Source organism: Triticum urartu, unplaced genomic scaffold (assembly GCF_003073215.2).
Source record: "Triticum urartu cultivar G1812 unplaced genomic scaffold, Tu2.1 TuUngrouped_contig_3797, whole genome shotgun sequence".
In the NCBI taxonomy this organism is placed as follows: domain Eukaryota; kingdom Viridiplantae; phylum Streptophyta; class Magnoliopsida; order Poales; family Poaceae; genus Triticum; species Triticum urartu.
Window position 1 is genome coordinate 1 of NW_024114348.1, and position 25336 is coordinate 25336.

General features: G+C 43.6%; 3 protein-coding genes across 5 annotated transcripts; all 3 read right to left on the reverse strand.

Moving 5' to 3' along the window:
* Positions 1-6: 6 nt before the first annotated feature.
* Positions 7-2967, reverse strand: LOC125527401 (probable monofunctional riboflavin biosynthesis protein RIBA 3, chloroplastic). Of its 3 annotated transcripts, none has more exons than XM_048691908.1 (7): positions 2690-2967; positions 2276-2579; positions 1543-1764; positions 1099-1424; positions 778-907; positions 362-658; positions 7-264 (listed from the first exon to the last, which is right to left on the reverse strand). In XM_048691908.1, the coding sequence occupies exons 1-7, from the start codon at positions 2743-2745 to the stop codon at positions 19-21; spliced, it is 1581 nt and encodes a 526-aa protein (XP_048547865.1). In that variant the 5' UTR covers positions 2746-2967; the 3' UTR covers positions 7-18. The 3 variants fall into 3 exon arrangements, with proteins under 3 accessions (XP_048547865.1, XP_048547866.1, XP_048547867.1); XM_048691909.1 differs by having other exon boundaries at positions 2276-2484; positions 2690-2861; XM_048691910.1 differs by lacking the exon at positions 2690-2967 and having other exon boundaries at positions 1543-1748; positions 2276-2564.
* A 660-nt stretch (positions 2968-3627) lies between these two features.
* LOC125527399 (50S ribosomal protein L17-like) lies at positions 3628-6235 on the reverse strand. Its single transcript, XM_048691907.1, has 6 exons — positions 5867-6235; positions 5692-5746; positions 5524-5574; positions 4536-4627; positions 4346-4423; positions 3628-3980 (listed from the first exon to the last, which is right to left on the reverse strand). The coding sequence occupies exons 1-6, from the start codon at positions 5920-5922 to the stop codon at positions 3827-3829; spliced, it is 486 nt and encodes a 161-aa protein (XP_048547864.1). The 5' UTR covers positions 5923-6235; the 3' UTR covers positions 3628-3826.
* Positions 6236-6506: 271 nt separating this feature from the next.
* On the reverse strand, positions 6507-9143 carry LOC125527398 (very-long-chain (3R)-3-hydroxyacyl-CoA dehydratase 2-like). Its single transcript, XM_048691906.1, has 9 exons — positions 8895-9143; positions 8688-8773; positions 8535-8582; positions 8337-8425; positions 8175-8228; positions 7534-7601; positions 7144-7193; positions 6940-7037; positions 6507-6828 (listed from the first exon to the last, which is right to left on the reverse strand). Exons 1-9 carry the CDS (start codon positions 8951-8953, stop codon positions 6724-6726), a joined length of 657 nt encoding a protein of 218 aa, XP_048547863.1. The 5' UTR covers positions 8954-9143; the 3' UTR covers positions 6507-6723.
* Positions 9144-25336: the final 16193 nt, after the last annotated feature.

Sequence of the window (25336 nt, forward strand, 5' to 3'; positions counted from 1 at the left end):
CGTGTGGTGGGTGTATAATTAGTTCGTGGCGTTGTCTTCCGTAGGGTTGAGGAATTCCTTGAGGAGGCCTCCGGGGAGGTCGGAGCCGTAGAGGTGCCCCATCTTGGTCCTCTTGGTCTCGAGGTATTTCTGGTTCTCCTTTGTGATCGGCGAGATCACCGGGACCCGGCCCACCACCGCGAGCCCGTACCCCTTGAGCCCCACGAATTTGGCCGGGTTGTTCGTCATCAGCCGCATCGTGCGCACGCCAATGTCCCTGAGAATCTGAAATGGACAGCGAAATTCACCACCATCAATCATCAAGAACACATCAATCCTTCCCAAGAATGTTAAATCCGCCATGGAGAATTCAAGTACGAACCTGGGCGCCGATGCCGTACTCGCGGGAGTCGATGGCGAGGCCGAGCTCGACGTTGGCCTCCACCGTGTCGCTGCCTTGGTCCTGCAGGTTGTAGGCGCGGAGCTTCTGGCCGAGCCCGATGCCTCGGCCTTCATGTCCGCGTAGGTACACGAGGACGCCGCGGCCGGCCTTCTCGATCAGCTGCATCGCCAGGTCCAGCTGCTCGCCACAGTCGCAGCGGGCGGAGCCGAGGATGTCGCCGGTCAGGCACTCTGAATGCACCCTCACCAGCACGTCTTCTCCATCGCCAATATCACCCTACACATTTGCCACAAACGATAAAGATCGCTGGGGATTGAATCGCACAATCAAACGAGTGGCTCACTGGTTTCTGCTCTGATCGTTCTGTCAGAGAAACACAACAAGAATTTCATTACCTTTGCAACAGCGATGTGCTCAGTTCCATCCAGCTTGGATTGGTAGCAGTAAGCACGGAATAGGCCCCATTTAGTAGGCAAACGAGATACAGCGATCAATTCCACCAGCTTCTCCCTTTTCCTCCTGTACCTGAATTTACAACAACATACCGAAAATGAGATCGTATCAAAAGGGGTATCTGGAGGATGTAATTATCCTAACCTAATCACATTTCATTTCATTTATCTGCTTGATCTTGGAGAGCGGTTCAAACAGTACTATCCAAATCAGAATAAAACAGGTAATAAGTTCACAAAGGCTTCACCTTAAGGCATACTAACCGGATGAGATCAGCGATCGAAACAATCGGGACATCATGCTCCAAAGCCATCTGTTTCAGCGCTTGTGTTGATGCCATCGAGCCGTCCTTCGGGTCGATGATGGTTGAAAGGACAGATACAGGGCGTAAGCCGGCCAATGCGACAAGATCCACCGACGCCTCGGTGTGCCCGGCTCTTTTTAGCACGCCTCCATTCCGGTACTTGAGGGGGAATATGTGGCCTGGCCTTCTGAGATCACTGGGCTTGGAGTCAGGGGAGGCCAGAGCAAGGATGGTCTTTGCCCTGTCTGCAGCTGATACACCAGTGGATATGCCCACTCTCGCATCCTAAATAGATGGGAAAAAACAATGCTTCTAGTTACTTTCTTAAGTAAGGATTACAAACCTCATCAATCAGTGATTGTATAGTCCCTGCAACAAAGGTTATTGATCATAAGATTTTTACCACTGTCACTGTGGAAGCAACAGCTGAAATGTCACCAATTTCCGTGACCGGAGACATCATAGGAAGCATCAACCTTTCTAGGTCCTCTTCCTTCATGCCCACTGAGATGATGCCGGAACCATTTCTGATCATGAATGCAATTGATTCTGGGCTGGCTTGATCGGCTGCCATGATAAGATCCCCTTCGTTGTCACCCTTCTCGTCATCTACGGCAATAACAAACTGGAGAAGAATGAATAGTTAACCTTGTAACTAAAGTCAACTACGTTTGAAAAAAGGTGATAATTCATTTGAAGGCCCTGGATTTTGAAGCAAGCAACTTGCTACATGAAAATGCAGTATATCGAATATCATGATATTGACATTGACATTGTTCATCATATAATTTTGATTACAGCAATCACCTTGCTCACTGGCGATTTGAAAAAAGGCAGTCATTCAGACATCCTTGATAGTCCAAGCATAGCTTTGGAGTCTGCTTTACATGAAGGTACTCAATTACTCATAGTACAAGTTTACAACTACGGTTGCTTGGGAGAATAGGCAAGTGTGATTCATTCATCTTGTCATCTACAAGATGAAATGAATAATGGAGGCTGGAAGGTAGTACAGTTCGGCATATCTTTAAGCACCCCAAAAAAAAAGATGGGCATGATCAAGCAGGGCCTATGTACAAGAGTTACATGAATAAAACTATCTGTGTTCAGAAAATCAGGAATTTCTTTTTCCCTACCTTTCCCTCCCGCAGCGAATTTATAGCATCCTCGATCGAGGAGAAACCCTCCGTCGGTTTATCAGGGTCACCCTCGGCATCACTACTAAAGAAATCTCCTGTTTCTTGAGTGATTTCAGCACCAACAGTTGTGAAGGAAGCACTGGACCCGTTTAGTTCTTGTGAAATGGGCCCATTCTTGTTCTCGTTCAAAGGATCATTTCGACGCCCTGCATCACCAATTGCATAGCACCTTAATCTTAAGCATCCCTTTCTGATAACTGCAAATCCTATACTGTTGAGACTAACAGAGCATTGCTGAAGCCTGCAGGAATCCAAAGTCAGCACAGATGGCAATCACAGAGAAAATTCACGAAATTCTTCGTTCCCGGCAAGATCTCCAGCGACAGAGGAAAAGGAAAGTAAGAATTTTACCTTGCGTTAACAGTGGCATGGGACGACAAGTGTGAGCTCAGAAGAACGCAGTCCATCTGGCGATCCCCGTTAACCGATCTTCTGAAATCAGCTACGAAATATGTTTATATACCTCTATCGCCTGCATCGTCGTGACAAATCTCAGCCTATCGCTTGGACTTATCTGGTCATGTGGATAACAGAAGAAAACCTACGCAAAGGTGTAGCTAAACTGGCCACATGTTTCTGAGCTGCAAGATAGAAGCAGCCACATGGTTCAGGTGATGCCAAGATAGCACATCCTTTTTCCCTTCATTCTTTCCTTGTGGGTCTAGTTAAGGGTCAAATGTAGTAGATGTTGCACCTGAAAATGACAGGCAAACTGTACGCCCTAGCCTGAAATTTTGGATGTTTTCTCCCGAATACGTATAAACGTCTCAGGTCAATGTACTTATTTTTTCACATGAAGCATCGTCGCGGGTCACATTAACGGAATAGAGGTTCAGGTGTCCCAGTAAACAAAAGACTGAGGTTAAAACTTCTTGAGTTGCAAAATTGACCGCCTTCCCTTTCAGAGGCACAATATGGTTACAGGCTCACAGAATTTGCCTACGTTTTACTGAATAAGAAGGTAAATGAGGCTACTGGGCTCGACGATTTGGTAGACTGCCTGCACCTCGAGGGTGGCTGAAGTGAGAAAGAACGTAAACTGATCGGAAGGGAGCTCAGCTTTCTCGAGATCGTAAGACACCATTTGCAATTCAGGATCAGTTCCGAGTCTTAACCATACGAATTCAGAACAACAGAGCAAAGTGCCAACATGGCCGCATTACATCTTCATATCACGGGATTATGGAAAGTCTCAGGATACCCAAGGGCGGCAAAAAAGCTTCGTCGGGCATTGCCAACATGGCCACGTCGAAGCTATGATATGAACATGACAAACTCCACCCTGTCAATGATCGGTAAGCATGAACTCTTAACACATCAGCAACAATTTCTAGTCACAATGATTCTTGAGTCTTGACAAATAATATAGATATCATGTGGAAACATAAGTTTTTAGTCTCTTACAGAATGGATCTCCTAATTAGCGCGTCTAAAGATGAAAAAAAAATCTCAGAAACACAAAACAAAGATAAACAATGCTTTTGGTTCTCATAGCCCTTCTGTTTTGGAGTTCTGGCTGACTTTAGGCCCTGCCCACTGTTGGCTGGCACGGGACTTGGTCCATGGATCAAGAGGGGCACACTGGGGTGGCGGTGGAGTCGCAGGTTTGGCCTCTCGAAGTTCATTCTCCCGGTCGACAAACCTGTGTATGACATTGCCAACAGATGTTGAATTCAATCTCACCATGGCATATAGTTTGTTTCTCTGCTGCATGTTCTTTATTGAAAGTCGGTTCATTTACCAGAGTGAGAGAGATGGGAAATCAACTTTTTTTTCATGTCATAACATCACCATTTCTTTGAAAATATTTTTTTATAAGCAAATTCAGACCTCAATCTAATTTTATTATACAATACGAATACACAAAGAGAACTAACTAGCACCATGTAGTGAAAGCACACTACTTGAATGTGAAGACCCAAACATAGTCAACACAAACAGTGAAAGTATTTAAAAAAAAATTAAACTATGATTTTGTGCAGTAAGGTATATGGAGTACAAACATACTCGATGTAAGCCATTGGTGCAGCATCGCCAATTCGTATCCTGGTTCGCAATAGTCTTGTATACCCACCAGCTCGATCCCTAGATATAAGTAGAAAATAACAAAGATACATAAGATATAGCTTGAGAGGTTCTTTTGACCATGCTAACCAGACCAAAATAGAAACCAACCCATAACATAGGTAAAACTTACTTGTAGCGGTACGCAAGCTCTGTGAATAACTTGTGAACGACGTCATCACCCCGAACAAATGCCGAGGCACGTCTTGCGGCATCAAGTGTACCCTATAAAATAATAGAATCTCCATCACCATCAGTATAGCAGGAATTTCAGCGACGGAAGTTCCATGAGAAAGAACTACAGAAATCATGCACTATATCTGGGCATGGGCATTTAAGTCAAGGGACACTCCTGGAATGTGGAATGATATAATTTTCAAGTACACAACAAAATTTTCTGTATGTGAAACCCATTTCGCGTTAACTTCATCGTTACAGGGTGACATTCAGATTTGTGTGAATTCATTTCGGATGATCACCGCTTTAACATCACTGACAAACAGGGTATCCTTGAATTACATACTAAGTTCTTCATGAAAGCAGATCCCGTGAAGTTTCACCCGCACTTGCTTAAACAAACGAATGCTAACACTTAACATCTACCTACTCAGGTAGTCAAAACCTCAGCAATCAAATAAGTTTCCATGAGAGGCTACAACAGGAAACAAGAAACTCATACTCCCTCCGTCCGAAAAAGCTTGTCCCAAGCTTGTTCCTGAAATGGATGTATCTAGCACTAATTTGGTGCTAGATACATCCATTTGAGAGACAAGCTTTTTCGGATGGAGGGAGTATAAGACAACTGCACCTAGGTGAAAGTTCTCTTTCCATACGCCAATGTGTCCAGATCATGCCATTTTCCTTATCGGCATAGCGATTATCAGCAGCAACCATGAATGGCCTCCTACACAGTTTGCGGCACAAGATATCAACCCTGCCAAGGACAACCTATCCACCTAATCAAGATGGCTGGTTTCATTACACCACTCAAGTAAACTTAACCTAAATAGACGCCACTAAACAATCCAATATACTGTCAAAATTCAGTAGTGCAGGCACTGGGGGAGTAGGGCCGGGCGATTAGTGAATACTGAATACTAGTAAACGACTGAAGGACGTACATCTTTGCCGAGCTGCACCATCTGATCTGCTTTCCGCCGCACCTCCTTCGCCTGAAATGGCAAGAAACAACACATAAAAAAGAAGGGCAGAAATTCCCTGGCGCAGACACCCTGCACCCTTCCAAGGTGTTCGACGAAATGCCGGAGTAACATGAGGCAGGAAGCTACCTTGGCGACGGTGGTCTCGATCCGCTCGTGCTTCACCAGCTGCGACACCATCGTCCTGCAGCGAGGGATCGGGAAGGGGCGGGGCATCCATGGCCCGTGGGGTCAGGGAGAGAGCGACGGTGGAGCGGAAACAAAAGGGAGATGGGTGGAACGGCAGGGACGGAGAGATGGATACCTGAGCATGGAGACGCGGTGGGCGGCGTGGCGGCCAAGCTTGCGGAAGTTCCCCATGGCGGCGGCGGCGGCGGCGGGAGCGGAGAGTGGCCGGCGGTCAGCGATCAGACGGGTCTGCCTGCCAGGCTCCGTTTGTTTGGTTCTGACTGTGTGCTTCAGTTATGGGCCTTCAGGGCCCAAAATTAGGACGTTGTTTAGGCCACAATTTCTAACAAGGCCTGTGCTACTGTACAGACGCTTTTCTAAAAAAAGAAGGTTTTCTCTAAAAAAACAAAAAAAAGTGTAAGACTATTTGCTGTCACTCCACATCCACTGACCATCACATTGATTCGCAACTCTGGAAATTGAATCACTTCAAAAATAATTGGCAGTTGAATTGCACAAGCAGCTTAGGATTATCACACTGATTTGCAACTCTGGAAATGAAAATTAACAGGGGTATTTAAGTAGTACTAGTATGTTTCTAGCAACCAAAGTGGAAGAGCAAAAAAAGTTGTTTGATATTGTTTTTTAGCTGCACAAATAGTCCAGTACTTTTTTTCATACGTTAAATAATCTGTCATATTTTTCTCAAATGTCATAGCCATGAGTTGCGCAGCATCTTCACTCAAATTCAGTAAATCTGATAGAGATCACCAGTCTGTTCCAAAGGTAATCAACCCCCAGTAAACTGCTAGTAGTATAATAAATTGCTGTTCCAAAGGTAATCAACCCCCAGTAAACTGCTAGTAGTATAGTAAGTTTGCTGTTCATCTCAGCCAAGCCTCCACAACTGCATCAGCTGCAAGATCCCCCTGGCAACCTGCTCGCCTACTGAATTTCAGCGAAATAATGGCAGCTGAGCTGAACCTATTTCTTTCATGCCCGTTTCTTCCTGCCCCCCTTTCCCAGCTTGGACTTGCGCTGCTTGAACACATGCAGGTACAGCTTCAGCCACAGAAGCGGATAGCACAGCAGCACACCCTGTCACCGCATGTTTGCCAGTAAGTAATCAAGTGAACATTATAATAAAATAAAACAGAGGCAGCAGGGATGCAGGGTGTATTCAGTCTCGCTGATTCGAAGTCGACGTACCACCAGAAAGGAATGGTAGCTCATGGAGAACTTTGCAAAGAAGCCTGAGTAAAGGTCCCTCTCCTTCACAAATGGAAGAGCTTGGTACATAGTCCACACTGCGTGCAGATATAGCAAGGAGAGTAGAGCACACCAGTGTATTATTAGATTAAGGAAGAATGTTTTTATACGCACAATGTGGTGCGAAAAAGTTTCGGAGCTTACTTTCTCCTGGTCCTACCCCGATTGGATACAGCGGGATAAAGGCAGTGTACCTACAGGTAGGAAGTTGTTTGAGATAAAGCGGTATGATCTGAGAACTGAGGTGCAATGGTCTGAAAAACCACAGGGGAGCAGAAAAAATTGTGAACGGGAAGTAATTCACATAGGACATGACTAGTTTATAGTAGGCCATCCATTTTATACTCACAAATAAAAGAGATTCTATGTGCTAGTTCTTTCAGAAAATAATGAAGTCTTATTCTAATCAGTTGAGTTTACGCTGTGAGTTATACTTTAACGTGTTTATGCCGAGCAATGACTCATAAGATAGAGCAGCATTTATAATCAAAACAAAATATAAATGTGAGGATTGACACTGCTAGGGGATGGAACCTGAGGTAAGTCATCCATGCTGGACAAACTTTTAACGTGGTCAGAGCATAGTGAGAGTATCGAATGACCTGCACAATGACAACAATGTATTAAGCGTGGTTCAAAAAACTTCACCTAAAAGGTGGACCTTACGAACTACTCCGTATATCTTGTGAAGATTCTGAATAAGGGCCATTTTTCTACCACTAATTATTCCTAAAGATACCACATACTGCTATGTTTGCTCGTCCGTGTCCCCTAAAAGAGTAATCACTGGTCTATTTTCTCTTAACAACTGAACACAATCAGGTTAATACCTCAAGAAAAACTTTATGAACAGAACAACCCTTCACAGTGACACCATTGATACTGACATTACTGTAGCCATATGAAATTAACTCTATAAACATGGTACAAATTCGAATTAGCCTAGCAACAGATATATGGGTTCAGAGAAGAATCAAAGTTGTATGTTAAAACATGCTTTCAGAGCAGTAACTCGTTATATCAGAGCAATGCATCTTAACATAGCCATCAAGTGGATCACAAACATAAGAGAGTAAAAAAGCAATGTCACTCTCCATTGGTGTGGTTACTGGTGACTTGGTGAGAATAAGACAAATCATAAAAAAGTGAGAAAACGAGAGGTGATTCTGCCACACCTCAGATATGCTCCAAGCCATAAACGTTATGAACACAGAGGGACTGCCCTGAACCTGCATTTGCAATAGCAGACTGAACTTATCAGCCAAACTATACAGAGCTAAAATATATGAAGAGCCGAGAAGTTTGTTAAGGCCGTTGGTTGGTGCGTTGATCCCCACCTCAGGGATTTGCCGGAGAAGGGCGAGAATGAAATGAGTCCTCCCTCCCCATTGCAGGAAAGCAAGAAACGGCGAGGTGGGTACCAATCCTGAACAACCAAACAGCCAACCATCTGGAGTCAATTCATACACATCGATAGTAAGGGGGAAATCCAGGAGAAGACGGGATTAAGTATAGCTAGTAGTTCATCCCCCCACCGACGGCGGCATGGACCGTTTCAAGAACCGCGCAGGTTTGCAGAAAGCCTACAGAGACGGCAAGAAAATGCGGAGAAACGTTATCAGTCCACACGAAATTCAGAATTCAGATGAGAAAATAGAAATTAGGGGGAGGCGGGAGGGCGCACGCACATATGTGGTCGCCGGCGGCGGCGTACGCGGGGCGGACGGAGACGGGAGGGGCGAGGCAGGGCAGGAGGCGGAGCAAGGCGAGCGACCTGCAGTTCGACGAGGAAGGGGATCGAGAGACGAATTAGTTAGTACAGGCCGGAAGGAATCAAGCGATTAGGGAATTCAACTGTTGTTGCTGCTGCTGCTGCTCGGAGGTGGTTTGGTTACCATCCGATGGCCTGGAGGGAGTTGTAGGCGAGGAGGTAGAGCCGCGAGGGGCGCGCCATGGCCGCTGCCAAGTTTCGTTCTCGCCGCTGGCCGGCGAATTCCCCGAGGCGGCGAGACGCTTCGTGTTGGAACAGAGAGGGTTTGTCCTTAGGATACCAGAAGTGGCTGCAGATGAGTATTGACGGAGCAGTTTCTGTGGCTGAGGTTCTGCGCCGTCGTCGCTCGTCGTCTGTACTGACTGAAGTGGACGGGAGGACTGAAGAAGGGCGATGATGCCTTTCGGCATAATTTGATCAAAAAACGGGTTGAAATTTGAAACTATAATTTCATGGTATTTTTAAATCCAGTTCGGCCAAATTGTGCGAAACTTTTCCAGAACAATAAATATATTGGTGTTGATTTCACAGAAGTTTTCCAAAAAATTGGACACTCATTTTTTTTGACAAGATTTGATAAAAACATGGGCTGAAATTGCAATTTCAGGGTATTGTAAGATCTGAACGGCCATATTGTGTGAAAATTTTCCAGCATGATCACTATATTAGCGTTCATGTTACCATTTGACCAGAAAATGGGTTAAGGGACCGTTTTGATTGGAGCCAGCAACTACCTTATCATTTTTTTTTCAGCGTTGACTCCGGGCGTCGGTGTGTATTTAAGTGTTGGCCTAATTTTTTGATTTGCACCAAGATTTTAGTCAATAGCTCAGTTTTTACATCAACCGTCGGCGCGAAGTAATGGCCACGATCCTCCGCCAAATAATTGGCACCCCACAATTTGGTAGGCGGCTATGCGCCCAATACAAACACATATATCAAAAAATGACTTTTTTCTTTTGTTTTTGGATTGGATTTTTTGAAGCTTACAAATCATCATTTTTTTAACAAAAGATTACAAATCTATAGAGGACATGTATAAGTTTTCATAATTTTTTGAACTCCATTTTTTTAAATACAGGGCTTGATGGAGCCAGGGAGGGCCGATATCTTAGAAGATCTCTAGGCCCTCAACCAAAAAAACTTCACTCCCTAATTTTTTTATCAAATCGCCTAAAGATAAAAAAATCTTTTTTTTTCATTTATGCACTCAAATTGATCATTAAACTTTACATTGTCTAGATGAAGATGTTGTGAGAAATGTATTTCGATGATTCTTCGTCATCGGAGGAAGAAAAAGATAACAATTTCGAGATGGTGGTGGTTGCAACCATTCGAGTGGAAGATGGAAGGAGACCGAGACTTGATTCGCAGTTCGGCCAAAGTCGCATTCATTGAGGTAGTGCAGAGGGTCATGTCGATCTTTCCAAGGATTACTTTTGCGCCGAATCCACTGTATCCAAATAAGATTTTAGTAGCGATTCAAAAAAGCACAGGGATTTCTTCAAAACACTGCACAAGCTATTGAGAAGCATGACCCTTGATTCACACCAAGAAGGAATGCAACATGAAAAAAATCATTGCAAGTCCATTGGTTAAGTGTACCATGAAAGTTTGAGTAATTGCATATGGAGTTGCGGCTACATCAATGAGTACATCCGAATTGGGTAAGATACAATCTTCGAGTGTGAATAGATTTACTCAAGTGATCAAGATCTTCAAATTGGACCACTCGAGGGAACCCACCGATGAAGCTACAACGAGGCTCATGGCACAGAGTGAAGAGAGGACGCTTGGATCCATTGGACACGGAAAATATGTCATGTGGCATGGCAAGTTCTACTTAGAAGGACATTTCTTAAGGAAGTTGCATCAGAGAAAATATGGATTTGGCGTTCCCATTTCAGATTGCCGGGATCACATAATGACCTCAGTGTTCTGCAAGGCTCTCTATTCTTAAGGCTAGCTGCCAGCCAAGCTGCACATGCAAACATGTTGTCAATAGCCACAACATGGGCTACACCTTGCCAATGACTTCTATTCCCCTGTGCCAAATTGGTGAAGACAACTCAATGCTTGGACGACAAACAAGAAATCTTACTTCACAAAGTGCCAAGAATCCACAAGAAAGTTTGTCAAGAGAGCTTTTGGTGTGATGCAAAAATGCTTTGCAATTGTTTGTGGGTGCGGCATTTCAGCTCTCGGGTGCACCTGCACTCATGAGTGAACATTAAAATGAAAATAATAGCAAAAGAATTCAAAAGAATTTGGATTTTTTATAGAAGACATTCAAGTGCGTGATGTCCATGCCAAATTTCATCGTGTCTGCACATCCGAGTAGCTCTCAGCAAACAAGATAAAAAATTTCCCAAACATCACGCACTCGAACATCTTTCATGCAAAATAAAAAAGTTTGGATTTTTTTTGATTTTTTCACCTTTTTCTTGAATTTACTGTTCACCTGGTGCAGATGAGCCCGGGCTCATAATTGAATATTCATTGTTTGTGGCCTGTTGAGTATTGAAACCCTAAGATACTACGACATATCATGACAACATGTATATCTCGCAGAACATGATCATCAAGGATGATAGAGAAGAGTGGGAGAACTATCAATACATCTATGGTGATCTCCCGAACATCAACAAAAAAAACAAGATTCAGAGATTCCTCGCAACCCATTGAAGGATCGAGGACCAATAAGCTCGTCACAGTCACCAACTCAAAGATGATCTTTTTGACAACTTGTGGGTAGTTCACGACAAATGATTGTTATACTTTTATCATGTTTTATTGGATTATTACTTCATTTAAACCACATTGTGTGCTTGGATTTGAAATTTTAATTTAAAAAAACATTGAGTTTGAAATGTTGTTGAAATATGTGCATTAGATTTAATTATGAAGTTTGAATTAATATGTTGTTCAAATCTATGTTGGAATGGAGTTCATATGCAAAAAGATGGAAGAAGTAGCAAAGATAAATTTATAGGGGCTTTAGTTTCAGGAGAAGTGCTAGGTGCAACATGTTATAGGGGTCTTTTGGAGAGTTAAGTTTTTGAGGAAGGGCTAAAAATGCTCTTAGGTCAGTTCAATGGTATGATAGTTTGGTTGTAGACGAACAAAATGGAGTAAATCTCAGGATATCACCCTACATTCAAGAAAAGGAAATTTCGTTTCAGGCAACCACAACCTTTGAGATCTTCCCGCAAAAGAAAAAGAAAAAGAACTTCGAGATCATTGTTCTACAAAAATGACTCTTTAGATAGTTGACCGAGAGCAGCATCTGAGGAGCTCCCATACCGACTCTTTATAGTTCAGAAATTCAGTTAGTAAGGTTGGCCATGCTTTAGTTTTTTACTGAGAACAATAAGACATGAACTCTTATTAAAAAAATAAAACAAAATAAGACACCGACTCATATACCCCTACAACATGCTTTGTTTGTTGCAAACATAATGTGCATGCCAGTTTTTTCCCAACATAGTTGCACTTAAGCTGAAACCAGAACAACTGAAAAGGTGAATGTCTTCACATGCCAAAACACTTTTATATCGTATTAATGGATGCTACCGAGTCTCCACACTATCAATACTGTCCAAGAGGAACTCCATAATCCGAGAAACAAATATAATTCTAGAAATTCTTAATGTTTGATTTCAATAAGAGTTTTGCTTTCACTTAGTTTTCTCTAGAGTCCTTCCTCCTACCTGGCCAACGACTGGGTCTTGATTTAAATCACGTTTATTTCCATAAGTGCCATTCCTTGATCACATCCGACCACAATCCTACACAAAACAGTATATTTATGATTGCAAATTCCATGTTGGCGAAAATAAATAGAAATAGCAATGCAGCGTTGTTCTCAAGTATAAACTATTGGTGGACACACTGTATCTGTAGAAGATACCACCCAAATAGTTGTTCTCATGACTCATGAAGTGATTTTATCAATTACAAATTTAGTTAGTTGCATCGATTATCAGAAACTGCAGAGTTTAGTAGAGTGCTTATGAAAGATCATAATATCCATGTTTGAATGGAATGTAACATCTGAAGCAAGTATCGTTCAGTTGACAATATTTTAACCAGAAAGATAGTCAACTGCAAGTTAATATAGAAAAAAAGTACATCTGACCGCACCAAAATTAAATGAAAATAGCACAATAACTTGCCCACAGGAAACAATCTTTTTCATACGATTACACTTCTACGATGGAAAGTCATCTTCTCGGCCCAAGCTCAAATGAGCTCGTGTGAACAGTAAAATCATTTTTTTAGGGAAAACCTGATTTTTTTATGACAAACATTGACAAACGTTCTAAGAGTTTGCAAAAGTTTATCATGAAATCACATTTGTGGAAGTCGTGGCAAGAAAAAAAGCTCCAAAATGCTTTCGAAAGTAGCATTTTCAGAGTATCGATTTTATTTCTTTTGACACGCCTTCCAGGAATGTGATTCCATAATGAAATTTTGCAAGCTCTTAGAACATTTGTCAATGTTTGTCACAATAAAATTCAGATTTTTTTTGTTTTTATTGTTCACCCGAGCTCATTTGAGCTTGGGCTGAGAAAATCCACTTCCTGATTGAGAATACAAGTATATATTACTGTATATCCATGTATGTTACACACTTACACATAAGACATCAAACATAAGATTTGGTCCTCGATAGGCCAGGGGTACAAGCAGTGGCGGATCTAGAATTCGACCAATGTGGGGGCAACATTACAAAGGATTGAATTTTGGAGTATTTAGGCTGCACCGAAATTAATATAATGGATATATGCATATGCATGCACTAGTAAAAAAAATTGTTTGTAAAATGTTTGTGGGGGCAATGCCCCCCATGACCGCCACACTGGATCCGCCCATGGGTACAAGAGAGTGGATTTTTGGAGTCCAGGTGCATTGGAAGACTTTAGTTTACCTAGTTTTAAAATCACATTTAAAGTTTAAAAAAATCCCAAAAGAATTCTACATGATCATATGGATGTATATTACACATGTGTAAAATGTGGTGATGAAATAAGAATGGGCTATACAAAAATGACAAAATGGTGATTTCTATATAGTGGACATGCATTGTTCATCTTTCCAAAATCACGATTCTGTCATTTTTGTGTGACTCACATGGTTACTTATTTCAGCATCAAAATTTGTACATGTGTAATATACTTATATACATCCATATGAACATGTTGATTTTTATTCCAGAAAATTTTGAAACTTTAAAATACCTTTTGACACTATTCAAAATATAGGGCTCACTTGAGCTCGCCCTCCAAAGTGACTTTTGAGGGGTACAACCACTCCACTAGCCACTCAACCTATATCGGAATTAAAAGGAGAACTACAAATTGACCTTGTCTCTAAACCATCACCTTATTTCTTGGTGTTATAGATATTTATCGTGTTAATTAATATATTTTTAGAGAATGGAGAATATATAAGGTGTAGAAAATCCAATCACCTATATCATAACTATGCATGTCTTGGATCTCATACACACAGTAGTATGTGTAAGTGCATCTAGTGCCACCCCTAGTTGGTTTTGGAGTATTGACGACAAACCTAGTTGAGGGACTAATGTGTTTGTGAGAATTGCAGGATAACACAGGTAGAAGTCCCTCATTGATTCGGTTTTACTACCAGAGATGACCCCTAAAACTTTATGAAGACATTGAAGTCAAAGGTGGTATATGAAAATATTCACATTGAAGACTATGACAAGAGAAGACACGATATGAAGCCTATGGAGCTCGAAGACTTAGATCTTTCGTAGTTCTTTTTCTTTTGTGTTGAGTCATAGGAACCACCGTACTGTTAAGTGGGGTCCAAGAGAACCAGTCAGAATGACTGAAGTGATGCCTAAACCAAAAACCTATGTCTTCGAGTGAAGACTATGAGAACGAATCTTGTCTAGAGTCGGACAAGTCAGCTTTGCTTGTAGCCCAAGTAAAGTTGCCGTGTGAGTTTGAAATCTGACCGTTGAGACACGTGTCAGTTTCTTAGTGACCCAGGGTCATTTCGGACAAATCAGGTCGGGTTGCCAAGTGGCTATAAATAGCCCACCCCCTACAACCATAAACGGTTGGCTGCTCAGATTGAAAGTACGGCTTTTGTCGTTTGAGAGCAACCCACCTCGAAGCCTTTGAGAGAGAATTCCCTGCGAGGATAAAGCCCTAACCACCAGAGCCAGAGAGAATAGGGCATCACTTAAGTCTTCTTGTCTGTGTGATCTGAAGACTTATTACACTTGAGGACTGTGCATCCTCCAGCCGGTTAGGCGTCGCGTTCTGAGCATCCAAGAGACATTGTGGATTGCCGGTGAACGAAGTCTGTGAAGGTTTGGGAGTCTACCTTGAAGACTTACCAGAGTGATTGGGCGAGGTCTATGTGACCTTAGCTCAAGGAGAATACGGTGAGGACTGGGTGTCCTGAGCTGCGTGTTCAGGACTGTGTGTCCGGGACTGTGTGTCCTAAGGTTTAAATACCTAGCCGCTCCAACCAGACGTACAGTTGTCACAGCAACTGGAACTGGTCCAACAAATCATTGTCTTCAACGAGTCACTGGTTTCATCTTCACTTCCTTTTCTTACTGTTACACATTGTGAAGCCATTGCATGCTTGCTATATCTTTTGTCTTCACAACGTGAATGTATGATTTGTTTGGCTTCACAACTTCTTCCTACCTGATCCTTATTACACGGCAGCTGTTTGTCTTCGTGCTTTCACTCTATTGAATACTTGACCATGGCTTGCCTAGTGTAATCTAACTTCCGCTGCATAGTAATAGGCATAATCTTTGTTGTTTGTCTTCATAACTCCCACGTTTTGAAGACTTTCATAAATATCGTCTATTCACCCCCCCCCCACTCTAGTCGATATAACGCACTTTCAATTGGTATCAGAGCAAGGTGCTCCCTTGTTCTGTGTGATTCGGTTTAACCACCTGGAGTTTTAGCTATGTCGACTGCAGGGATAATCAAAGTCTCCGCTGCGTGCCCCGTCTTCGATGGAACTAAATATCCCTACTGGAAGAATAAGATGCGCATGCATCTTGAAGCCATTGACGTCGACCTATGGTATGTCGTCGAGAACGGCGTTCCCAAGGCTGGAGAAGGTGTCACTGCTGCTGATGTCAAGAAGTTCACTCAACTGGACTCTACTGCCAAAAATATCATCTGTGGCCATTTGACAAAATGATAGTATGGCCGTGTGAGTGCCTTGAAGACATCCAAGCTGGTCTGGGACTGGCTCTCCAAGGTAAATGAAGGCGTCTCAACCCAGAGAGATCAAAGAATCAGTGTTCTTTGCAACCTCTTCAACCGCTTCAAGTGAAATGACAATGAGAATGTCCAGCACACATTTGATCGGCTCACTGACATCACAAATGAGCTTCAAGCCCTCGGCGCCACTGAGATCACCAAACATGAAATCATCAAGACGCTGCTGAGATCACTTGATAGTTCGTTTGACATCCTAGCCCTGATGATTCAAGAACGTCCTGATTTCATGACACTCGATCCGTCTGACATACTTGAGAGGCTCAACACACATGAGTTTCAGCTTTCTGAGAAAAGAGATATCTACGGTCCAAACTATGGGCGAACTCGTGCCTTGAAGGCAAAAGCTGTTTCCTCATCTGAAGAAGAATCTGACAGCTGTTCTGATGATCCTGAAGACATTGGAAGAGAACTTGCAATGCTAGTGAAGAAGTTCCAAAAATTCACCAAGAAGAAAGGCTTCAGAAAATCTTCACAATCAAGCTCAAGGAATGATGAAGCTTCTGCTCATGACTACAAGAAGAAAACATGTCACAAGTGCAAGAAAACTGGACACTTCATCTCTGAGTGTCCACAATGGGACAATGAGAACAGAAGGAAGAAGAAGAGCAAGGAATATGATTCCGACGACAAGAAGAAGAAATACTCAAAGTCTTCTTCCAAGTCTTCCTCAAAGTCTTCATCACACAAGAAGAGCTCATCTGGCAAGGCACGTGCGTTTGTTGGCAAGGAAATGGATTCAGAGGAGGAGTCTACTTCTGAGGAGGCAGAGGTGGAGTCTGAGGAGGAGTCTGATTCTGGCATTGCGAGTCTGGCAACAGCATACGTCACCAAGTCCATCTTCAACACTGAAGACAATCACTGCATCACCAACACCGACGCAAATGACAGGAACGACTCCACTCCTACCTACTGCTTCATGGCACGCGGTGCCAAGGTAAACACACGCACTACTCGCTATCAAACATCTAGTGACGATGACTCTGACTATGATTCAAAACCCAGCTACAAAACACTTGCTAAAATTGCAACTGAACAACAGAAAGCTATGGAACATATTCAAAAACTGTTAGACAGAAGCGATGATCTGTTGGGTGCTGAAATGACTCGATCTGAATCCTTAATTGAAGACATAAAAAATCTTCACGTTAAGTATCAGGAACTTGAAGATCGTCTTGATACTCTCTCAACAACTCATGAAAAGCTTTCCTATGATTATCTTCAAAGGAAGCAAGAACTTGAGAAATTGAGAGCGGCTCATGAAGATCTTCAAAAGGAAAATGAGTCACTTCGCGCCGAACAGATCAGTTCCGCTCAGGAAGGATTTGAACCACCATGTCTTAAATGCATTGAGCGTGATAATGCTACTTCTGTTGCTGAATGTTCCACTGCTACTGCTGTTGCAAGGTCTTCAACTGTTGATGTGGTAACTAACCCCTCTGCTGAGGATACCATTGCTATTGCTGATGAGAATGCTAGGTTGAAGACATTGCTTGAAACAGGGATGTACAAAAGTCTTAAAGGGCATCAGACATTATGTGATGTCCTCAAGAAGCAGATTCTGAACCGAAACCCTAGGAAAGAGGGTGTTGGGTTCGTGAGGAAAATAAATGCAGATGGCTCTTACTGGAAACCTGAGCAGTACCCCAAAACCACATGGGTTGCTGCAAAGGAACTTTCAGCAGATCCATCCAATTTATCCGGCTTCACTTGTGCTAACCCCATTATCATTGATGAATCCTTTGATGCAAACTATAAACTGTTTAAGAATGAGAATGGTGAAGTGTTTGCCAGGTACATTGGTACTAACTGCAGGAATGGACCGCCTATGAAGAAGATCTGGGTTCCGAAAAAGTGTCTGGAAAATCTTCTTGTGAATTTCTTCATGACACCTCACTTGAAGAAGACAAACCTCAGACCAAAGGCTTCATATGGTCCAAAGGCTTCATACAAACAGAGGACTCACCTGAGTCACACTAACGCAAATGTTTTGCAGGGAAACCATACTCAGGCATATGAATATGAGAGCGGTTCTTCGAATCGTCATGTTCATATGACCAAAAATTATTCTGCTTATTCCTATGAGTATTATTGTCCACCTGCTAGACTGTTTGCTAAGGCTTCAAAGCCAAAATTCTCAGATGCTACACTTAGACTTATTGCTTCTAAGCCACCCTTGAAAATGTGGGTGGTTAAGAAAGCTTAACTCTCTTTTGCAGGGAAAGGTCTCCAGCACAAAAACAAAATCTTCTGACGCTATTGCCGGGGACCTTAAAAATCTTGTAGGGCGCAAGATAAAATGTCCGAATGGCATCATTATGTACCTCATTCCTGAATCGCATGCTACTCTCCCTATTAGTCCTAATCTGGATCTAAGTTTTTGCTACTCTCCCACTGGTTCGTCAAATGTTTTTGCTTCACAATTCTCTTCGTGAAGCCTATCCCCCTAACTTCACTGTAGGGTATGACACCAGCGACTTCAAAGTCTTCAGAATGGATTATTGACAGTGGGTGTACAAATCACATGACTGGCAAAAGAAGCCTTCTTATGGACTCAACCTTACGTCCATCCGACAAGAGCCACATCACATTTGCTGACACTGGTAAAAGTAAGGTATTGGGTCTAGGTAGAGTTGCAATCTCAAAGGATCAACACATGGATAAAGTCATGCTTGTTGAATCCCTTGGCTTCAACTTAATGTCTGTCTCAATGCTTTGCGATTTGAATATGATCGTAATGTTTGGAAAATATCGGTGCCTGGTACTAATGGAATCTGACAAGTCTCTAGTGTTTGAAGGGTATCGGAAAGGTGATTTGTATGTGGTAGATTTCTCAGCAGGGCCACAACTTGCAGTATGTCTTCTTGCAAAAGCTTTAGAATGCTGGCTTTGGCATCGGAGGCTTGGGCATGCTGGCATGAGGAACCTCCACACCCTTGCGAAGAAGAAGCATGTCATAGGCATCGAGGGCATCAAGTTCAAGAAAGATCACTTATGCGGTGCCTGTGAAGCAGGGAAGATGACAAGGGCAAAACATCCTTCGAAGACAATCATGACTACTACTCAACCCTTCGAACTGCTCCACATGGATCTTTTCGGTCCCACTCACTACTCAACTTTTACTACTACTGCTTGCCTCTATGGCTTCGTGATTGTTGATGATTACTCTAGATATACTTGGGTGCACATAATCCTTTACAAGACTGAAGTGCAGGAAGTCTTCAGACGCTTCGCCAATCGAGTAATGAACAATTTTGGCGCCAAGATAAAGCACATCAGAAGTGATAATGGCACTGAATTCAAGAACACTGGCCTTGATACATATCTTGATACCTTGGGCATCACACATGAATTCTCAGCTCCGTACACGCCACAGCAGAATGGCATCGTCGAACGCAAGAACAGAACACTCATTGAGATGGCCAGAACAATGCTAGATGAATACAAGACTCCAAGAAAATTCTGGACAGAAGCCATTGACACTGCATGCCATACAATCAATCGTGTTTATCTTCACAAGCTTCTGAACAAGACATCTTATGAACTCCTAACTGGCAAGAAGCCAAATGTCAGTTACTTCAGAGTATTTGGTGCAAGGTGCTGGATCAAGGACCCACACCACACCTCAAAGTTTGCACCAAAAGTACATGAGGGCTTTATGCTTGGATATGGAAAGGATTCACACTCCTACAGAGTCTTCAATCTCTTCCATTACAAAGTGGTTGAAACAGTGGATGTGCGGTTTGATGAGACAAATGGTTCACAAAGAGAGCAACTGCCAAATGTGCTAGATGAAGTTCCAGCTAGTGAATCAATCAAGCTTATGGGAACTGGAGAGATTATACCTTATGAAGCTCATCCTGAAGAAGAACTTATCATCTCAGCACCTGATCAACATGAAGACAATGCTCAGCCTGAAGACATTCCTTCCCAACAACAACACAGATCAGCAAGAGCAAAGTCTTCGCCCTGTACATCCTCATGTTGCCAATGAAGTGCAGATTGACAGAATAATTGACAGCATCAATGCACCTGGTCCACTCACTCGTTCAAGGGCAACTCAGCTAGCAAATTTCTGTGGGCACTTCGCATTCGTCTCCATATCAGAACCCAAGAAAGTTGAAGAAGCCTTCATGGAACCTGAATGGATTCAAGCTATGCAAGAAGAGCTTCAACAGTTTGAGCTGAATAATGTATGGGAACTGGTTAAGCGTCCTGATCCATGGAAGCACAATATAATAGGCACCAAATGGATATACCGCAACAAGCAAGATGAGCATGGTCAAGTTGTCAGAAACAAAGCTCGTCTCATTGCTCAAGGATATACTCAAGTGGAGGGCATTGACTTCGATGAAACATTTGCTCCTGTGGCAAGGCTTGAAGCCATACGCATACTGCTGGCATATGCAAATCATCATAACATACTTCTATATCAAATGGATGTGAAAAGTGCCTTTCTCAATGGCAAGATTGAAGAAGAAGTGTATGTTGCACAACCACCTGGCTTTGAAAATCCAAAACATCCTGACATGGTATACAAGCTCAACAAGGCTCTGTATGGCCTCAAACAAGCCCCTAGGGCCTGGTATGACACACTCAAATACTTCCTGAAGAGCAAAGGCTTCATACCTGGTTCCCTGGATCCCACTCTTTTCACGAAGACATATGATGGTGAACTGTTTGTGTGCCAAATATATGGGGATGACATTATCTTTGGCTGCACCAATCAGAAGTACAGTGAAGAGTTTGGATATATGATGCAAGAGCAATATCAGATGTCCATGATGGGGGAACTGAAGTTCTTCCTTGGTCTTCAAATAACACAACAACGCAATGGCATCTTCATATCTCAAGAGAAGTATCTCAAAGATTGCCTGAAGAAGTTCGGTATGCAAGACTGCAAAGGCTTCACAACACCAATGCCAGCCAAACATCATCTAGGTCCTGACGACAATGGTAAAGAGTTCGATCAAAAGGTATACCGCTCCATGATTGGTTCTTTGCTTTATTTATGTGCATCTAGGCCAGATATTATGCTTAGTGTTTGCATGTGTGCTCGATTTCAAGCGGCACCAAAGGAGTCGCATCACTTAGCTGTGAAGCGAATTCTTCGATATTTGGCTCACACCCCAACTCTAGGATTATGGTATCCCAAGGGCTCAGAGTTTGATTTGGTTGGATTTTCGGATGCTGATTATGCTGGTGACAAAGTTGATCGCAAGTCTACATCAGGCACATGTCATTTTCTGGGACGATCAATTGGATGTTGGTCTTCAAAGAAGCAGAACTGTGTATCTCTCTCCACTGCTGAATCTGAATACATTGCTACTGGATCTGCTTCTGTGGATGAAGCAAACACTCAAGGACTATGGCATTCATCTGAAGCAAGTGCCACTTTACTGCGACAACGAAAGCGCCATCAAGATTGCCAACAACCCAGTTCAGCACTCGAAGACAAAGCACATTGAAATTCGTCATCACTTTCTCAGAGATCATGTTGTGAAGGAAGACATTGATATCATACACGTCAACACTGAAGAGCAATTGGCAGATATCTTCACCAAGCCCTTGGATGAGAAGAGATTTTGCAAGTTACGGTGTGAGCTAAATATCTTGGAATCCTCAAATGTCCTGTGATCAGGCACACATCCTAACACTTATGCATATTGATGACTTAGATGTGCAACACACAAAGTAAAGTATATCTTCATTCAATGAAGACATACACTCTAAGTGTGAATACATTAATGTGGAATTTGACTTCGGAGTGCCACGATAATTGTGCGCCGTGTCTGGGTCTAATACTTCCTATACGGTGGGTAACGCCACCACCAAACGTTCTATTTTGAAGTGTTTCACTCATGGCGTTACCTTGCAATATCTTCACATTTGGTTTGGCTTCGACTATGTCATCATGATTATCTTCACTACGTTGATTGTATAGATATATATATATATATGCTAGTGTTCTGTCCTCTACAACATTCACTTATAGCTATGTCTTCGTGTTGAATCTTTTGAACTAAGTGAATGTGATCGGACCCCAAACTTCTCTATGCTTTCTATCTTAAAATCTATCTCTCCAAGTCATATGCATTCTATTGAAACTGTCGAATGTCTTCACTGCATCCTTGTCAGCAGAAGATAAAGAGACAACCATAAAGTCCGTTTTCAATGCTCATTCCTCCACATAAAATCCGGAGAAGTAGGAACGATCGCCCGACAATCCAGGCGTGTGTGGGATGTGGAATTGCCCCCAAAATACTGCATGATGGCCACGTACTACTCAAATGCGAATCGTCAGGGCACCTGAGTAATAGCGCAGTGCCGCCCCTGCGCCTATAAGTTCACACTTACCGCGGTCATTATCTCCTCCTTCCACCCTCGCACGAACCCTAGCGCCACCGCTAGCTCTCGACGACGCCGGAGACGAAGCGCTTCGCTACCGCAACCTCTCCAACGCCGTCCTCACGCCGACCGCGGACATCGTCCTCTCCGCCGTCGCCGTAGGTGTTTTCCGTCGCCAAGTTAGGGCATGGAGGACTGAACTGCTCGGCATCAACTCCTTTCCGTCTAGCAGTTCCAAGTGTGGTAAATAAAACTTCTTTTTACTGCCTCTTTTGATCTCATGGTTCTGTCACTTTCTACCATAAGAAGTTTCTCTTCACATAAGATAGATCTCTCAATCTGCATCTCATAACATGCCTAGTATATTCACTTGTGCTTCATGAAGTAGTTAGATTCCTCACTTGTACTGATCTGTGGGTTCGTACAAATCTGGAACCAACTTCTTATCTATGAGTGAATGTCTTCGCACGATGAGGTCAATGTCTTCTAAACTGATTAATCTTCAAAAACTTCTGAGAATGCATATGACCTCTTCCCCTTCCCTCGCACCTTAATGCTGTCACAGGTAGGTACATGTCCGTGGGAGAATCCTTCGGTTCTCATAGTCTGCATTCATTTGCAGAATTCCTACAGCATCACATAAACTCTCCTGAAGCCAGTTCCTGTTGGTCCAGCAAAAGAAAGCCTTTGAAGCCTTTGAAAGTTTTGAAGCCTTTCAAGTTAAAGTTTATGGCTTCAGAAGCAGCAGCAAGGAAGGGGGGCAGACAGAGACGTGAAGGAACTTCCAAAGATCTGCCTGAAGACCTGGCAGAAATGTATAAAACAGATCCTGAAGAGAGTATATGGGCAGCGCAAGACTCGAATCCAATGGATTCGACGCTATTGGGCGAACAGTGGTTCAAATACCGCTTCGTCCCTCAGGAGTATGCTGAGAAATGTGCCATCAAGAAACCATGGGGGGACATCATTTACAAGAATCTCATACCCAGGACCAGAGATGAAGCCATTGCTCAAGGCTTCTACCCATGCATGGTCCGAGGACCACAGCCTGATGATGCGCATCCGTCGTCACTCCTCTGGTGTCGTGACGACAATCTGTTCAAGCGCAACCAGTTTGCCCAACAATCAGCGAAGCTGAACAAGAAGAAATTTGGGTTAGACTTCAACCCTGGTCCCTCAGCACCAAGGGCAGATGGCACACGCGTCAGAACCCAATATCATCGCATCGGTCCGTATGCCAATCTTGAGGGCCTCATCACCCGCATCTTAGTCCAAGGGACTGCCGTGAATGACCCTCCAGCTGACTCTGAGTCTGATGAAGCTCCTGCTGTGCCGAAGCCAAAGCAGTCAAAGAAGCAAAAAGCTTCAAAGCCAGCCCCTGCCTCAAAAATCTCAAGGGCGAAGCCATTGAAAACTGCACCTCCTGAAGTCAATGTGCAGTCTGAAGATGTATCCCGCGTCTCCAAGCCACAGAAAGAAAAGGATCCCCGGCAACAAACTGGCAAAGAGCTCACTGCTGCTGCCATTCTGCGCAGCGAAGCCATTGATCTATCTAGCGATGAAGATCTTGGAGATGACGCTCTAGAGCAGCTTATCAAAAGCAAAGAAGAAGCTGAAATCTTCAGCAATTTGCCTCTCTTTGATGTCGCCATCATCCACAACTTCATCGACGAATGGTTTGCCTCCCCAGACATAAGCTTCGAAGATCTGCAGCTGCCTGTCGGCCTAAGCGTCGCCTTCCAAGTAGCAATTGCTTCAGAACTTGCCATTGCTCAGCGCATAGTTGAGCTGAAGCAGAAAATTGATCATGAAAAGGCTCAGTTCAAGAAACAGATGGCCAGGCTCAGCGAGCAGGAAGTGAAGAGCTTCAAAACCATGTTGCATGAGCTCAAGGAAAATTTCCTGAAGAAGCGTGCTGAAGCTCAGGGCTCGCGTGAGCGGATGAAGTCACTGGCAGAACGATGTGTGCAGGCCTACAATGAGGCCGAGAAGCGCAAGGCACTTGGGCGTCCTGGCATCGACCCCAAGATGGCCGCGAAGAAGAAGAAGCAGCCTGCTGTGAATGAACCAGAGGCACCAAGACAAGAAGCTATTCCGATTGTCTTCCCAACCGCCACGACTGGCTCGAAGCCAAAGAGCCGGTCAACCGCCTCAGAGCTTAAGAAGACACGGAATGCAGAGGCTGAAGCTAGGAAGAGGAAACACTCTGAAGCCTCTCCTTCTGACCCCACCAAGAAGAAGCGCAAGATCAAGAAAGCTCGGGCTGCTCCCACAGAGCCCTTGATGGTTGAACCCCTCTCTGTCATTCACCCCAACGCAGAAAGACGACTGACAGTTCATGAGCCTGCTCCCACAGAGGCTCCTGAAGCTGAAGATATTCCAGCAGCCGACCCCATAGCTGCTGAAGACATTGGTCACCAAGACAATGTACAAGATGATGCAGCCCTTCCTCAGCTTGAAACATGCGAACTCATCAGCATTGGTCGTCCTCTGACACCAATGGCACAAGATGAGTCATGGGCGGATCGCCCTCAGGAGGAAGAAGACTTTGAGGCCCAGCCCACTCCGACCCCACAAGCGTCGTCTGCGTTCCGTAGGATTCGCAAAGGTCCAAGGCCTCAAGTCCATACTGAAGAAATTCCGGCTGCATCAGCCGAAGCCAATGAAGAAGCACCACCAGAACCCACTTCCCCGCTAGATCAAGATGCAGTTCTCCAGGAGAACGTGCCTGAGGTTGTCCCTCCAACTACACAAGCGGAGGAAGAAAATGTTGAGGCTGCCAGCACAAACACTGAAGCCAATGAGGAGCCCGCCCCACCAAATGCTTCAGCAGACAGCGAAGCTACTGAGCCAGACATTTATGTTCCTGAGTCTGCTGCAGGTCCTCAATTTGATTATCATGTTGAGCACAGGCCTCATGTCCAGAAGC

Bases quoted from the DNA above. Each gene is read 5' to 3' on its own strand.
- LOC125527401 (XM_048691908.1), bottom strand. From the start codon at position 2,745: ATGGACTGCGTTCTTCTGAGCTCACACTTGTCGTCCCATGCCACTGTT. The intron at 2,580-2,689 runs GTAAAATTCTTA...GGATTCCTGCAG, and splicing joins CATGCCACTGTTAACGCAAG to GCTTCAGCAATGCTCTGTTA. The intron at 265-361 runs GTTCGTACTTGA...TGTCCATTTCAG, and splicing joins AGTACGGCATCGGCGCCCAG to ATTCTCAGGGACATTGGCGT.
- LOC125527399 (XM_048691907.1), bottom strand. From the start codon at position 5,922: ATGGGGAACTTCCGCAAGCTTGGCCGCCACGCCGCCCACCGCGTCTCC. The intron at 5,575-5,691 runs GTAGCTTCCTGC...TTGCCATTTCAG, and splicing joins TCGAGACCACCGTCGCCAAG to GCGAAGGAGGTGCGGCGGAA. The intron at 4,628-5,523 runs GTACGTCCTTCA...ATTATTTTATAG, and splicing joins TGGTGCAGCTCGGCAAAGAT to GGTACACTTGATGCCGCAAG.
- LOC125527398 (XM_048691906.1), bottom strand. From the start codon at position 8,953: ATGGCGCGCCCCTCGCGGCTCTACCTCCTCGCCTACAACTCCCTCCAG. The intron at 8,229-8,336 runs GTGGGGATCAAC...TTGCAAATGCAG, and splicing joins TTCTCCGGCAAATCCCTGAG to GTTCAGGGCAGTCCCTCTGT. The intron at 7,038-7,143 runs GTAAGCTCCGAA...ATCTGCACGCAG, and splicing joins CGGGGTAGGACCAGGAGAAA to TGTGGACTATGTACCAAGCT.